Source organism: Coptis chinensis, chromosome 3 (assembly GCF_015680905.1).
Source record: "Coptis chinensis isolate HL-2020 chromosome 3, ASM1568090v1, whole genome shotgun sequence".
Taxonomy (NCBI): domain Eukaryota; kingdom Viridiplantae; phylum Streptophyta; class Magnoliopsida; order Ranunculales; family Ranunculaceae; genus Coptis; species Coptis chinensis.
In genome coordinates, this window is record NC_141458.1 from 68,079,370 (window position 1) to 68,095,266 (window position 15,897).

At 34.9% G+C, this 15,897-nt stretch overlaps 1 protein-coding gene across 1 annotated transcript; it reads right to left on the bottom strand.

Annotated features, from left to right (window-relative positions):
- Positions 1-13,913: 13,913 nt before the first annotated feature.
- On the bottom strand, positions 13,914-14,408 carry LOC147510523 (uncharacterized). The gene has a single exon (XM_086598167.1). It carries the CDS (start codon positions 14,406-14,408, stop codon positions 13,914-13,916), a length of 495 nt encoding a protein of 164 aa, XP_086454293.1.
- Positions 14,409-15,897: the final 1,489 nt, after the last annotated feature.

Genomic DNA, 15,897 nt, shown 5'->3' on the forward strand with positions numbered 1-15,897 from the left:
TAGTAACCTGCTTAAGTAACATAGCATTTGCCCAACTGCTTAAGCAATATATTTGCATCTGGTAATCGGCGTGTAATGGTGTATAAGGATCTGTATGTAATGGAAATTATGAAAATGCAATATCTTTTATTACCATAATCTGATAAAAATTAGATGTTTTGTTTGTGTTTTGATTTATATGGTAGCAATAGTATATATACCATGAAGTACAACTAATAATTAAAAATTCACCAAGTAAAAATATAAATGGTTATAGTTGTCTTAGGTTAGCGAGTCTTTTTCTTGTACTAGTGTAAGCTTGATCTTAGGAGTTTAAGATAGTAGAGGAAAGTAGCTGGCGAGGGGTAGATTGTATACCTAGTACATTGGATTTCTTCCTTTTTCTTTCATTGTTTGGGATGCTGCAACTGACTTAGTTTCTTTTGTTTTGATTCCCTTTTGCTTATATATGAAGCTGCCAAGTTTACTTATTCCTTGTTGAGTCTGCAAGAAATTACCAACTACAAATATATAATATTGCTATATATTGTTATACAACTCTTGATTTTACACATGAATCTACTAGTTGACATGTTTGTTGTATTGAGATTTTCTTACTACTTCATATCTTGTTTGTCGCAGACAACTGGTCATTAATTGTCTAGGTAACTAATGGTATCGCATTCTGGACAAACGTGTGAGCTACAAAACATGGGGCGTAGAGTGGTTGCCATTGGAAGAATGTTTGGTGATCGAGATGAAGTGCCTTAGAATGCATATCAAATAGTAGTGGATGAGATTCTAGAATTTCACGCGGAGTTGTTTGGTGCTAGAGGAAAGACCTTTGGTGACATTGACGTGGGATCTACTGTTACATGGCCTAAAGATTTTATTAATGTAATCTAAATTTCTTTCTTAAGTTATATTAAAGACTTGGTTGTGCACCAAGTTGTTGTATGGGATTTGTTCAAGTTGTTGAAGTTTCAAGCATTCAATGAAAATATATTTTTTTTATTCAGGTTCTTGTCTTATATTTTGTTATTGTTTTTTAGTTTTTATCAAAAAAATAGGGATACTAAATAAATAAATGATAGTGAGAATTGTTGAAATATTTTTCCCATAAACGACGGCTAAGTTTGTCGTTCCATTCTAAATAAACGTGGACCAAATTTTAAAAGAAACATGGGATGACGATCGTCGTTAATTTACAAGTGTTAAAAGTCGTCTTTGATTTTTAAACATTACAAGTGCTCCGGGTCGTCGTATTTCAAAAACTATAGCGGTTTTTATTACCGCCTGTACGACGGAATATAGCACATGTTTTCGTTGTAAACGATAGCTATTAGTCGTTGTTTTTTGACTGTTTTTTTTTGTAGAGGAGTGATCAGTCCCCAAATATGCGTTTTTATCCTCTTATAATGCTTCAATTATATCAAATTATATAATCAATAATGTACAAAACTCATGTTCTTTCACTTTTTCAGGACACAAGCCTATTCTGGACCAAATATCTCGAAAGACGTGTTCTAGAGCCAAAAGGAGACAAAAAGGTACCTCATGGAACAATTAGAAAAAAGTGCCAAAAAGTCAACGGTCAAAGTCAACTCAAAGGTCCAAAAACTCAAAAGCTCAGGAAACACTTCAAGCTTTCAAAGACCAATGACTCAACCCTTTGTAAGATAAGGACTAAACACAAAAGTTTCAAAAGACCAAAGGATCAAATTCTCAAAGACATGGGTTTGGGCCCAAAAAGCTTGACCCTATCTACTCAAAGAAGGCACAAGAAGCTTCTAGCTAGATTAGCTAAATGTTAATGGTTTGAAACTAGTCAATTTCATCATTTCTCATCAAATGCTTAAATGTTTTAGAAAGTGTCACTTACCAACCTTTAGGATAACATCTCAGTTGCCTTTGTTGAACATTCTACATTTGATTCAAGAGTTTCAATGAGGATGAATGATTTGAATAAAGGAAGAAGCTTGATATTCAAGCATTTTTTTTTCGAGTTCCCTGATCTCTAATAATTTAGAGAATTCATTGAAAGTAACTTTTCCATGAAAGAGAATAACAATTGGTTATGAAAATTTACTGGTTTAGTGATAAAGTGAGTTCAGTTAAGTCATCAAAGACATCGATATGGTGAGTACATAAATCACCGCCCTAATGGAAAGTAGAGTTGTTACAAGTGGTTTAATTTTATTTCAACTTTGAAAAGTTGAGTGCTAAATGAAAAAAATTCTCTCAACTCACTTTTGTAGGATTTGGAAACTTATGTTTTCTATTGAAAAGTTGTAACTTACAAGTTGCAACAATTAGAGATTCTGATAGAATAGTCTCACCAAGAAATTAGTCCCAAGGCCCATTTTCGAGTGAAAATAACTCTCACAACCAGCGTTTTTTTTTAATCACTCTCAAGGACAAATTTCGGGTGAAAATAGCCCTGTAAACCAATTTTCGAGTGAAAATAACTCATAAGGACAAATAGCCCAAATTTGAAATAAATATTTTTCGATTTTACATTTTTTGTCATTTTGCTATGAACAATGAGTGTTCATACCTTATATTGATGTATAAATAATGATTGTTCATTCCCAAATATGTGAATGTACCTCATACAATATATTAATGTATGAACAATGCTTGTTCATAACTCATGTTGAAGTATATACAATGATTGTTTATACTCTAATAAGTGTTTTTACTGATCATACATTATGTTAAGGTACGAATATTGATTGTTCATACTCCATTAAAATGGGTATGACACCCTAAATAGGTATGAACAATGATTGTTCATATGAACAATGAGTGTTCATAGCTCATGTTAATGTATGAACAACCCAAATAGGTATGAATTCTTACTGATCATACATTATGTTGAGGTATAATCAGTGATTATATTGTTCATACCCCAAATAGGTATATATGAACAATGATTGTTCATAGGAATAGTATTGAGGTATGAACATTGATTGTTCGTACCCCAAATAAGTATGAACAATATGTGTTCTTACTGATCATACATATATATATTATGTTGAGATATGAACATTAATTGTTCATAGCTCATGTTGAGGTATGAACAGTGATTGTTCATACTCCAATAGGTGTTCTTACTGATCATACATTCTGTTGAGGTATAAAAAATGATTGTTCATACCCCAAATAGGTATGAACAATGAGTGTTCATAGCTCATGTTAAGGTATGAACAACCTAAATAGGTATGAACAATGATTGTTCATATGTTAAGGTATGAACAATAATTGTTCATACTATATACACCGGGTCATTTCGGTTGGGCCGGGCCATTTATTATTTTGCACTAGGGGTATACTTGACTTTTTATGTACCTGAGCCATTTTATATTTCGCGTACGTCTAGGGTATACTTGACCTTTTATCTACCCGGTCCTTGTGAGTGATTTAAAAAAAATAATGGTTATGGGAGTTACTTTTTTCTCCTATCTGTTGTCTTGGAAAGTTACTCCGTGATAGTCTCATCAATCGCCTCCCCTTAAAGCAGACCCTAAGATAAATTGGATAGAAAAGTGTAGAATCAACTAGTCGTAAACTCTAGAAAACCAACATTCTTTCTCAAGAAATTGCACTACAAACAGTCAATCCGTGAAATCTCAGTCAGTTCGTTTCATTACAGAGTTATAGTTACCTTCAAGGCTTATGGTTGGACGTGAAGTTTAGCTAATTTTATTAATATATAATGAACTGGTTAGGTGTTCATTTATTACTTTTTCATTTCTCGATTCATGTTTCCCGTGAAAGATGCGATAAAATTGTCATCTGCTACAAACTAATTTTCATAAATAAGCAATTTTAAGTATCTGCATCTCCTTATTTGGAGTCAGGCAAGTCACAGTGAAGATTGAAGGAGATTTTGTAGAAAACTATGTGATCACTAAGTCGTGCTCCCATATATCCCTCCCATATATCTTTACTCTATAAAGAAAACTCCTCCCTTAACAGTAATGACTGGGTCAACTGGATTTTTCAATTTCCCATTTTACCCCTACTAATATTTGCATATTCCATACCCATGACATAATATGTAGTAAATTTAATTTAAAGGAAGTGTGCATACTTAATTTTTAGGGGGCATCTAGGGTGCGCAAGGTGCACCTAAATTTAGTATGCGCAAGATTTTCAGCCACACATTTTGAAAGGCAAAACTGGAATAACCAGGTGAAAAGTTTCCAAATACTTAGGCCTGCTTGATAACCGATTTTCCCGCTGGCAAAACAAGTCATGATTTTCCCACTTCAACACTAATCTTGAAAATCGATCGGTACTTCTATATTTGATCTTTTTCCCTCTCTCACTCAAGCGCTGCAAGTGTTAGCTCGCTCTCTCTCCAGCAACATAAGTGAGCAATTCAACCTAATTTTTTTTTTTTTCAGTTTAATTAAAAAAAAAAATGATTTCAATGGGTTAACTTGGATTTTGTATTTGAAACTAGATTTTGGGATTTTGTTCGTCTCTTTATTCGTTCTAATCAAGGTAAGTTATCATTGATTGTTTGATTTTGACTTTATGTTGATTAATGGTAGGATGAATCCTGTATTTGTTTGATTTTGTTGAAGAATGAGGTGTTTTGGGTCTAGGCTATTTAATTGTGTTATTGCATTTGTGGAATATGTTGGATGTTAAAGAAGAGAGAATTCTTTGTTATAGAATGTTTGGTACTTGGTGCTAATGCTTTTGAGGCCTGGGAACAAATGCATTACTTTATATAGGTTTTAATTTCATATAAGTTCACTTCTGCTAGTGACATGCTCATATTTTCATGATTAAGCGTTAGTTGTTATGTCCTGAGTTGCAAATCGCAATGTTTTTTAGGGAGTTGCCTTAATTGGCCACACTGTAAGGGCTTTCATCGCTCACCTACTTGTTGTGTATTCCCTTTACAAATCATATTCCAAATTCTTATGCTAATGTGTGCGTGTGTACTACTATTTCCAGTAGTAAGTACGTATCTAGTGTTAGTGCACAAGTTCTTTGTCTTATATAGGGATGGTGATGATTCTATACCCCGGGGTAGTTGAAACATGTAAACAATCCTTGTTATATCTAATAGTTGAGCAACTTATGATTTATTTGTGTTTCCACTTATCTAGGATTTGTAGACTTGGAAAGGCTTCTTGTGTCTAATGATTGTTTGAATCTCTGGGTTATGTGAATCATGTTTCATTTTAAATTTTTTTGCTTCTCTCTTTACTAATTTGGCTTGTTTGCTATGTAGAGCTTTCGTCTTGCTTGCCATGTAGAGCTTTCATCTTGCTGTAGGTGATTTTCTCTATGTAGTTTTAGGAATTAAGTTTTAATTAATTCTAGGATGCATGTTCTTTGTTCAACTCCTTTCTTTCTCTACTCATCTTGTTCTTTGTTCTTCAAAGATTACTAGAGCTTCAAATCTTGCCGTTTAAGTGCAACTGGTGTGTTGAAGAGTAGAGATATAGTGAGGCTCTAGTAGCTTGATTGACTTTCATTTTGGTGTAATGGGTATGTTGAATTTGCTGTTTTAAGGTTGGGTTTCGAAGATCAAGTGTTTTCATGCAATGGGATTTGCTTAGATATGTTCTTTTTGTAAAGTTCTTGGTGGTTTCTTGACATTTTGGGGATTTGGATGTCTTTCTTTAACTTTTTTGGTAATGTGGGTATGTTACATTTTGCTGTTGTGTGTGTGTGTGTGTGTGTGTGTGTGTGTGTGTGTGTGTGTGTGTGTGTGTGTGGGTGGGTGTGGTGTGGTGGTGTGTGTGTGTGTGTTGTGCAGGTGTGTGGGTGTTGTTGCTGATAGCAAGTGCTGCTGACAAGTCCTACTCTGCTGTGGTATGCTGCCAACAAGTGCTGTTGTTGCTACTGTTATGGTGCTATTGGCAAGTGGTGCTGTTGCTGCTGGCAAATGGTGCTACTGTTGTTGTGCTGCCAGGTGCTGGTGAGTGGTGCAAGTCTGCATGAGTTTCTTTTGAATTTTGTTGTTGTTGTTGTCAAACAAGAACTCAAGTATTCATTGATTCATCTAGTAATTTGTTAATGCGTATATGAGATATAATGGATCCATGCATAAGCTCAAAATGGCAGAACGCTCAAATAATTGAGAGGTTGATGGTTCGAATCCATCAGGATCCAATTCCATTTTATTTACCACTTTTTGGCACCCTAAGACAAAATCGACTCTGTATCATAGTTGAGCCTTTTTAAATTTGTCTGTTTTCTTGAGGTGGTCGGTTGGACATTGGGTCATTGGATGTATTGTAATTAACCTTTTTTCCTGGAACTTGTTGTTATTTAGCCAATGCCTCATTTCCTTAATTTTTTTACCGTGGAACGATGGATGATCCCAAGGCTTCTAGGAGTCCACGTAGTCCAAAAGTTAACCTTAAAAATACCGACAAACTTAAATGTGCCGATTGATGGAACACCGACATGGCGACATATAAAATTCGCAGGGAGCGACTTTAGAGGACAAAATCGGCCGAAAAAGGAACTCTAGAGGACACGTTTTTTTTGTAATCACTCACAAGGACCGGGTGGATGAATGTTCAAGTTTACCCTTGACGCGAAATAAAAACGGCTCGGGTAGATGAAAGGTCAAGTATACCCCTGAAGAAAAAAAATAAACGGCCCGACCCAACCGAAACAACCCGGTTATGAACATTTATTGTTCATACCCACAATAGGTATGAACAATGATTATTCATACCTATCCATGTATGAACAATAGCTATGAACATTGATTCTTCATACCCCCAATTATGAACATTAGCTATGAAAAATGAGTGTTCATACCTATTTGAGCTATGAACAAGCATTGTTCATACCTATCCATGTATGAACATTGATCCAGTTATGAACATTGATTTTTCATACCCACAATAGGTATGAACATTGATTGTTTATACCTACCCATGTTGAACATCAGCTATGAACATTGATTGTGGCTATGAAAACATGAACCTAAAACAGATATGAACAATAACTGTTCATACCCAAAACAAATATGAACAATCATTATTTATACCCCGAATTATTAACATTAGCTATGAACAAAACAAATATGAACAATAAATGTTCATACCCAAAACAGATATGAACATTGATTGTTCATACCTTTTTTAGGTATGAACAATCCATGTTCATACCCAAAACATGAACCCAAAATAGATATGAACATTGATTGTTCATACCTATTGGAGCTATGGACACTCATTGTTCATGAAGGTATGAACAATCCGTGTTCATACCCAAAACATGAACCCAAAATTGATATGAACATTGATTGTTCATACCTATTGGAGCTATGGACACTCATTGTTCATACCTTTAAACAAGTATGAACAATAAATGTTCATAGCCCCAATTATGAACATCAGTTATGAAAAAGGATATAAATAATATGAACATTAGTTATAAATAAATAGAATATAAATAATAATAAGAGAATACATTAAAAACACCAATATTTAACTTTCATAAACAAAATATCATTGTGCACAAAAAACATCACAAAATATCTAGAGTCGCTCCCTGTTCATAAACAAAATATCATTGTGCACAAAACACACCACAAAATATATTGTTTTTTGCCTTCCTCACATTCATTCAGCAAAACATTCCCTTTCTAAAATCTCACATTCATTCAGCAAACATTCCCTTTCTAAAATTTTCCTTAAAATCATGATCATCTTTACTCCAGCTTCTCGCTAAGTCTGAAAGCATTCGGCATGTAATGTGAGGGCGCAACTTTTGTATTTCCTCTTCATTTATAAATTTATAGAAATCCATATGACCTTGTTCATACAAAATTTCCATGATTTTGTAGACATGGAGGCCACAATCAACGCTGCAATTTAGAGAATACACAATCAGTGCTAAAATATAAGGAATCATTGTATTCATACGTATTGGAGTATAAACAAATATTGTTCATAGTTCCTATGGGTATGAACTATGATTGTTCATAGCTATCTGATGCATGAAAAGTCATTGTTCATACCTATTGTATACCTAAATTTAGAGAGTACACAGTTAATTTAGAATACACAGTCAAATCACAATCATTTCTAAATACGACGAATCATTGTATTCATACCTATATGAGGCATGAACAACCAATGTTCATAGCTATCTGAGGTATGAACAGTCATTGTTCATACCCAATAGGTATAAATAATCATAGTTCACACATGTAACACAGGAGTATAAATAAATAATTACCTATTGTTTTGCTGTGGACATTTTGGTGAAAGTATTCTTCTTTTATTACTGACAACCTGGATTTTCAAATCCCCCTTTCTAATAAGATTGTTTATTGACTCAACTAGTACCTTCTTCTGCAAAATTACAATAAGTTATTTCTTTATATTTCAACATAAAAAATTTTATGTAATTTAAGTGTTTATTGTCGAACTCACAAATTCTTTTGCAACTTCCAACCCCTTTTTTGTGTGGCTTATGGAGTTGAAGTAATACCATCTTGCTTGTTATCCCTCCACCAACTCCAACACAAGAAGAGTCTAATGATTGTCCGAATGAATTGGAATGGCAATGAATTTCAAAGAGAAGTCGATGCTCTTCAATATGGTTTCCAATCCTACTTCTTCCAAAAATCTTTGTGTCAATAATTGTGTGAAATAATAAGAATGTGACAATAATAATAGATGAAACAATATTTTTTTTGTAATAAAAAATTCACCTTAGAGTTTGTAGATACTAGACAAGCCTCTGCTTTTCCAGTCTTCCTCTGTTGAAGTTCTATCGCCCGCCAGTTGATGACCTGTTGAATGGATAAGTTTTTTTAAAATTGACATCACATAAATAGCTTATGACTATAAACAAAGAATGTTCATGGTCCAAATGTGGTATGAACAATGAGTGTTCATAGCTACCAGATTCTTGGCAAGTTGCTGGAGTATGAATAATGATTGTTCATACCTATTGCTGGAGTATGAACAATGAGTGTTCATAGCTAAAGACTATGAACAATGATTATTCATAGTCTAATTGTGGGTATGAACAATGAGTGTTCATAGCTAAAGGTTCATAGTCCAATTGTGGTATGAATAAAATTTACCTGGTGATCAATTTCTCTATCAAAGAGAATATCTTCAACTAGAACACCTTGAATTTGTAATGTTCTATTTGACCAAGCAATAGCTCTTCAAAAACCATAAGAAATAACCATTAGTCAAACAACATATTTACTCAAAATATTATTTTTTGGTATCTTAAACTTACCTACTGTCAGCAATTTTGAAGAATGTGTCAATGACTTCTCGATGGGTTTCTTCCAAACCCACATAGTATCGACACATCTTCGGCTCAAGCAGAGGACGAATGGTACTGTCATCAACAAGAGTTTGCTTTCCAGTGTCACCTTTCTTCTTCTTTTTTTGCCCATCTCCAGTGAAATCCTCGCCAATCACTTTACTTTCCCTTTCTTTATTTTGTTTCACTCACTTTACAAGTGAGCAAGGTTTCTTGGCTCCCTCAACATCCTTCTCCTTTTCTTTATCTGGAGGTGACAAGGTTAGGCGTAGATTAAATGATGGACCATCAAAGGGTTCTGTGACATTCTTACTCTGGTGAACTTCATCTGCAACTTTAATTGTGACTTCGTCAGAATGCCCCTGCTGCACTTTAGCCAGATGGACTACATCCGTGACTTCATTAGGATGCCCCTACTGCACTTCTTTAGGTGGGTGGACTTCATCCGTTACTTCAGTTGTGACTTCATCGATGCACCTCTTTGTGACTTCACCGTGGATCGCATTCGTGACTTCATCGAGGATTCCTCACGCACTTCAAACTTGGTTGGATGCATCCATGACTTCATCATGATGCCCCTGCTGCATTTCTTTAGGTGGGTGGACTTCATCCGTTACTTCATTAGGTTGCAATTCAACCTCATCAGATATATCCCTCTTTTGCTGATCCTTTAACTTTTCCTTTAACTTTTAAATTTCATATCTGGAAGACATAATTTGCTTTTCAAGCTCGATGACCCACTCCTTCAACTCTTTATTCTCCAGTTTCAATGCATCAATGTTTTCTGTAGTAGACTGGACTGTGACTTCATTGTTTGTGACTAAATCAATATACATGTCATGAAGTAAAGTCTTTTCAGCCTCTATTGCTGCTTCAACATCAACAATAATCTGACTTGTAGCTATTTTTGTTATTGGTGTCTTTCGGAACTTATCAAGCAAGGTCTTCAAATTCCACCTTGCACACCTCGGGAATTTGGTTTCATGGTTCTCTACCTTCTTGATGACTATAGAGTGCTCACAAAACCAAAACTGCAATGCACGTGACGAAAGCCATATTAGTTCACACACCAATAAACCAATCAATGTTCATACCCTAATAATATATATGAACATTGGTTGTTTAAACACACCAATAACTAGAACATTGGTTGTTCATACCCACCAATAGCTATGAACATTGTTTGTTCATATCCACCAATAGGTATCCATGTATGAACATTGATTGTTCATACCCACCAATAGCTATGAACATTGGTTGTTCATATCCACCAATAGGTATCCATGTATGAACATTCATTGTTCATACCCACCAATAGATATGAACATTGAATATTCATACCCACCATTAGCTACCCACCAATAGGTATCCATGTATGAACATTCATTGTTCATATCCACCAATAGCTATGAACATTGAGTGTTCATACCCACCATTAGCTATGAACATTGGTTGTTCATACCCACCAATAGGTATCCATGTATGAACATTTATTGTTCATACCCACAAATTGTTATAAAAACAGACAAACAACCATAAATTAAGGATATTGAGTTAAAGAAATATACCAAAAACATTATAGTGCATCCATTGATTGTCTATTTTTTTGCTTCTTTGTATTCAATGGCAACATCAATTAACTCCTTGTGTATGGCAGTTGGCCAAGACAGGCTTCTAAGTGTATCCAAGCTATCAACAACCTTAATCAATGACCATGATGCTATGTAATTGGCATTGCTGAAGAAACATGTAACCAACATGAAAAGCGACATCAGCCTTGCAAAATCTTCAGCTGCAGATTGCTTATCAGTGGTTGCCAAAGTCCTCATTATGCCATCTTCAACATGATACTTGGAATACCTGGTGTTGGTATCATCAAAGTACTTTTTAATGAAGCTGGTTTTCTTTTCATCATCTCCAACAGTCCTATTTAAATGAACCAAAGTATCTGTGATAGGCAGCCCAAACATGAGACTAACCTCCTCTACAGTTAGCTTTACCATTTTTTTACCAATCTCAAATGCCTCCTCAGGTATTGATTTGAAATTGTCCAAGAGATAGAATATTTCTTTGTTTGGCTTGAATTTGTTTCCTTCAACAATCCCACTGTTGTATAACTCATAAAACATAAACTAGAACGGTGTCTTCTTCATTTCATTGACATGTTTTTTTGGAATTCCCACTTCTTTACGTTTTTCTACCAAACTTATCATGTGTGAGAACGTACTTCGCAGCTGCACAGGTGCCACTGTACTACCTTAAACATTCTCTTTCTCATCTTCCTCATTTTCCTTCTCTTCCACCACCTTCCCTTTCCTAGTATTCTTGACCACAACCTTCCCTTTACAAGTTTTCTCTTCCACCATCATCCCTTTCCTAGTATTCTTGACCACAACCTTCCCTTTACTAGTTTTCTCTTCCACCAACTTCCCTTTACTAGTATTATTTGTCTTAATTTTTTTATATTGGCCGGCAGTGCTGCTTGACTCCGGTTTCCTTTTTTTTGGATGCAAATCTCAAACATAACTTTTTGTTTGGTGTGTCAGATCTCAAAGATAACCTTCTACTCACATTTCTACTCACAGGGGACTTATTGACTTTTTTCTTCTTCTCCATATTGCTTTTCTTCCTTCCTCGGATTAAGGACTGCAAATAATTGAAGGTCAGACATGCAAATTATAAACATAGTTTTGTTATTGTAAAGGTATGAAATCAATGTTCATACCTAGGGACTATGAACAATAATTGTTCATAGTGTGTAACCAATGTTCATACCCAGTGGACTATGAACAATTAATGTTCATCCCAATGGACTATGAACAATTAATGTTCATACCCAGTGTACTATGAACAATTATTGTTCATACAGAGTTATGAGTAATCACTAATGTAAATGTACCTTTAATGGAACCTCCAAATCATCTTCTCATCCATCTTGTTGTTGTTGTACTTCTTGATTTCCAGCATTCAAATCCTAACATGCAAAACAAAGTTGCAAAGAGAGGATCTTCTCTGATCTAGGATGAGACTCTTTGGAGCTCGACCATACCGAGTTACATCAAGGCCATCGAAAGCCCATATAGGCCTTATTACCGGTTTAACTAGGCTGGATGCATTAACTTAGTATCTCTCTAGCTGTATTCCTTCTCTCGATGTAACATTCTTTTTATAAGTAATAAAATATCCCTACTTGCATGCAAAAAAAAAAAAAAAAAACAAAGTTATGAAAAATCAGTATTCATACATATTTACTATCATGCTATACTACATGAATATGAGTATTCATAGTCTAATATGAGTATGAACAATAAATGGTCTTGCCTATTTCCTATTCTACGCGGTATTAACATATTCAAATCCTAACATGCAAAAGCAGATGTATGAACACTCATTGTTCATACCACTTTCTTGCAAAAAATAAAATCAATAATTTTAAAAAAAAACCTCTAAATCCTCTTCTTCTTCTGCATCTTCTTCCCCTTGTTCATCTTCTTCTTCTTTTCCTTGTTCTTCTTCTTCTTTTCCTTGTTCTTGTTCTTCTGCATTTCCATCATCATCATCGGTATCTGTTTTCTCATCATCTTCACTCTCAACAACTCCTTTTGTTCTATCCTCCTCCTCATCTCCTCCACCTTGTTCTTCAATAGTATCATTTACAATACTTTATACGACATTGGATATTTCTTGTTTGTGTTCTTCACAGTAAATGTCGTTCTCATACCTAGGGTTCTTGCAATTTTTAGTATTGCACAAATTTTCGTTCATTTGATATATTTTGATTTTGATTTTGGAGACAATTTTGGTTTAAAAAGGAATCTAGGGTTTTAATGTTACTGTTTTTGTGTTAGTTTTCTTTTTGCTTTCGCTGTTTTTTGGAAATGTGTACAAAATGAGAAGTTAGTTTTTAAAAAGGAACCGTATTTGAAGTGGACACGAATCCGTTTATTTAGGATGTGACACGTAATACCATAAATTTGGTGGGTATGAACATCAATTGTTCATACACGAAATAGGTATGAACACTTACTGTTCATACCCAAACAATCACTGTGTTTCTCACTGTTTCATTCCCAAACAATGGTATGAACATTGATTTATTCATTACCACTATGTATGAAAAATCAAAGTTCATTGTTCATAAATAGGTATGAACATCAATTCTTCATACCTATCTATGTATGAACATTGATTGTTCATACCCACCAATTGTTATATCCATGAATGAACATTGAACTTTGAATTGATATATCAACATTGATTGTTCATACCCTAAATAGGTATGAACATTGATTGTTCATACCTATTCATGTATGAACATTGATTATTCATACCCTAAATAGGTATGAACATTGGTTGTTCATACCCCTAAATAGGTATCATTCAATCAAAATTAAATAAATGAATGAAATCATAAGAGACTTTAAAAATGGATTCCAAAACTGTATTAATAACTATCATTCAATCAAAAAATATTTAATACAAAAATATCAAACAGCCTCACTAGTGCTTCCCACATCAAAAAATTGCCAAGACCTTAATACCATATCACCACTACCACTAGGCAACTCATCCCTTACACTAGCCAACTCATCCCTTGCTCTAGATTTCACATCAATAGTGTCAGAAGTTTTCCCACGGCAAGTTTTTCGGTCATGCTAGTTGGTTTTGTGGCATTTTCTGCATTTGTGGGCAGTATAACGCATAACACCCGTGCTCTCAATCCTCTTAACTCGTGGTATACCCAGAGCCCTCTTCACATCTGGTGGAAGAATTTCTACTTCATCAGAAACATCCGAACAGATCTCATTGAGGCTAATTGCAGTGATGCCATGAGAGTATGTGTTGTTGAACGAAGTGGCGAGAAATGCAACTTCAATGTATGAATAAATTGAATCCCCTTTGCAATAAATACTCGCAATTGCATGCTGGCAAGAAAACCCGTCTATGCCCCAATTGTTACAAGTGCAATGTCTACTAAGCAAGTTAACCGGATACTCATGCTTCTCCGTAACAACTTGAAACATGTGCTCATCTGACCTTGCCACAGTCACAGAACGAGCCTCCTCAATCCTCTCAGCTAATTTCACTTTCATTTTAGGACAAAGAATAGTTTTCCAATTCTTGCACTCCATCCTCCGGTCCAACGCCATTTTCATCATCTTCATGCGAATTTCATCTAACATGGCTGTGATGGGCAGATGACGCTCTTTGTCTATCTAGCTATTGAAACACTCTGCCAAAGAAGAGCACATCTCACCATACCGGGCGCCACAGAAGTATGCATTAGCCCAATTATCATAAGGTGCCCTAGATAGAAAATTAGATACTGCATCTCCACCTATATTCAACAATTCAGCCATGTGCTCCTGAAACTCCTCATGCGTGGAAGCATAAGCACATTTCTTGAATAAGCACACCAAAAATTTGAAACACCACATGTCTTTGACAAAGCTATTCGAAGGTTGTTCTCCATGTGCCACAAGCAGAAACTGTGATATGAATCAGGAAATACAAGAGGAATGTTCACAAGCAAACCATGATGTCTATCACTCAAAAAGGTATACCTTCTCTCATACCCAAAAGCCTTCTTAAACATATTGAGAAACCAAAACCAATTGGTTTCATTTTCAATATCAACAACACCAACAGCAAGAGGGAATAATCCTACAAAACCACAAAAAATAACCAAATATGAGATAACTGAAAAGTTATGAACAATACATGTTCATATCCAAAACAGATATGAACAATGAGTGTTCATACCCACAACAGACATGAACAATGATTGTTCATACCTATTAGAGTATGAACACTCATTGTTCATACCTCTAAGCAGATATGAACAATAATACATGTTCAATAATAAAACATGAAAGTAAAAATAAAGGAACACCTTGATCTCCATTTTTGGCAGTAGCAGCCAACAAGCACCCTTTATACTATGATCTCAAGAAGGTTCCATCTAAATACACCATTGCTCGATACTATTTAAAACCATTAATACTCGATTCAAAAGTAACAAACACCCTCTCAAACTTTCCACTCTCTTCATTCACCTGAATATCAGCACAATTCCCAGGATCTCTTCGCTTCAACTGCTTCGTATACCACAAAAGTTCATTATAGGATAAAGCAACATCATCATACAACTCTGTCAATGCCAACTTCTTACCCGCATAACTCATATGTTTAGAAATCTTAAGCCTATACTCACGACTATAAAAAGAAGTAATATCTCCCAATGACAAAGATGGTTTATCTCTAGCAAAATCCAAAATATGAGTCATTACAAGATAAGAAGTGAGAGGAGGATGGTTGTAGTCTTTAAATGCAAAACCACAAGTGTGTGTGAGATTAATCTTCTTAATTTCAAAACTTCCATATGTATCACAAGAGTGTATACACCATTCACAGTTTCCCTCCTTCTTATTCTCACAAACTGCGGTCACTCTAAACTTGTCATTCTTGATTAATTCATATTTGTAACCACTGACAATCGAATACTCTATCAATTTATAGCGAAACTCAGGCGCACCTAAAGCAAATCGCTACCCAACACCACCATCAAAGTTTCTTGTCCAAAAATCAGACTTGTAAGGTTTACGAACAACAACCACACCACCACCACCACCACCAACT

Coding starts and splice junctions, on each gene's coding strand:
- LOC147510523 (XM_086598167.1), bottom strand. CDS start 14,408: ATGGCGTTGGACCGGAGGATGGAGTGCAAGAATTGGAAAACTATTCTT.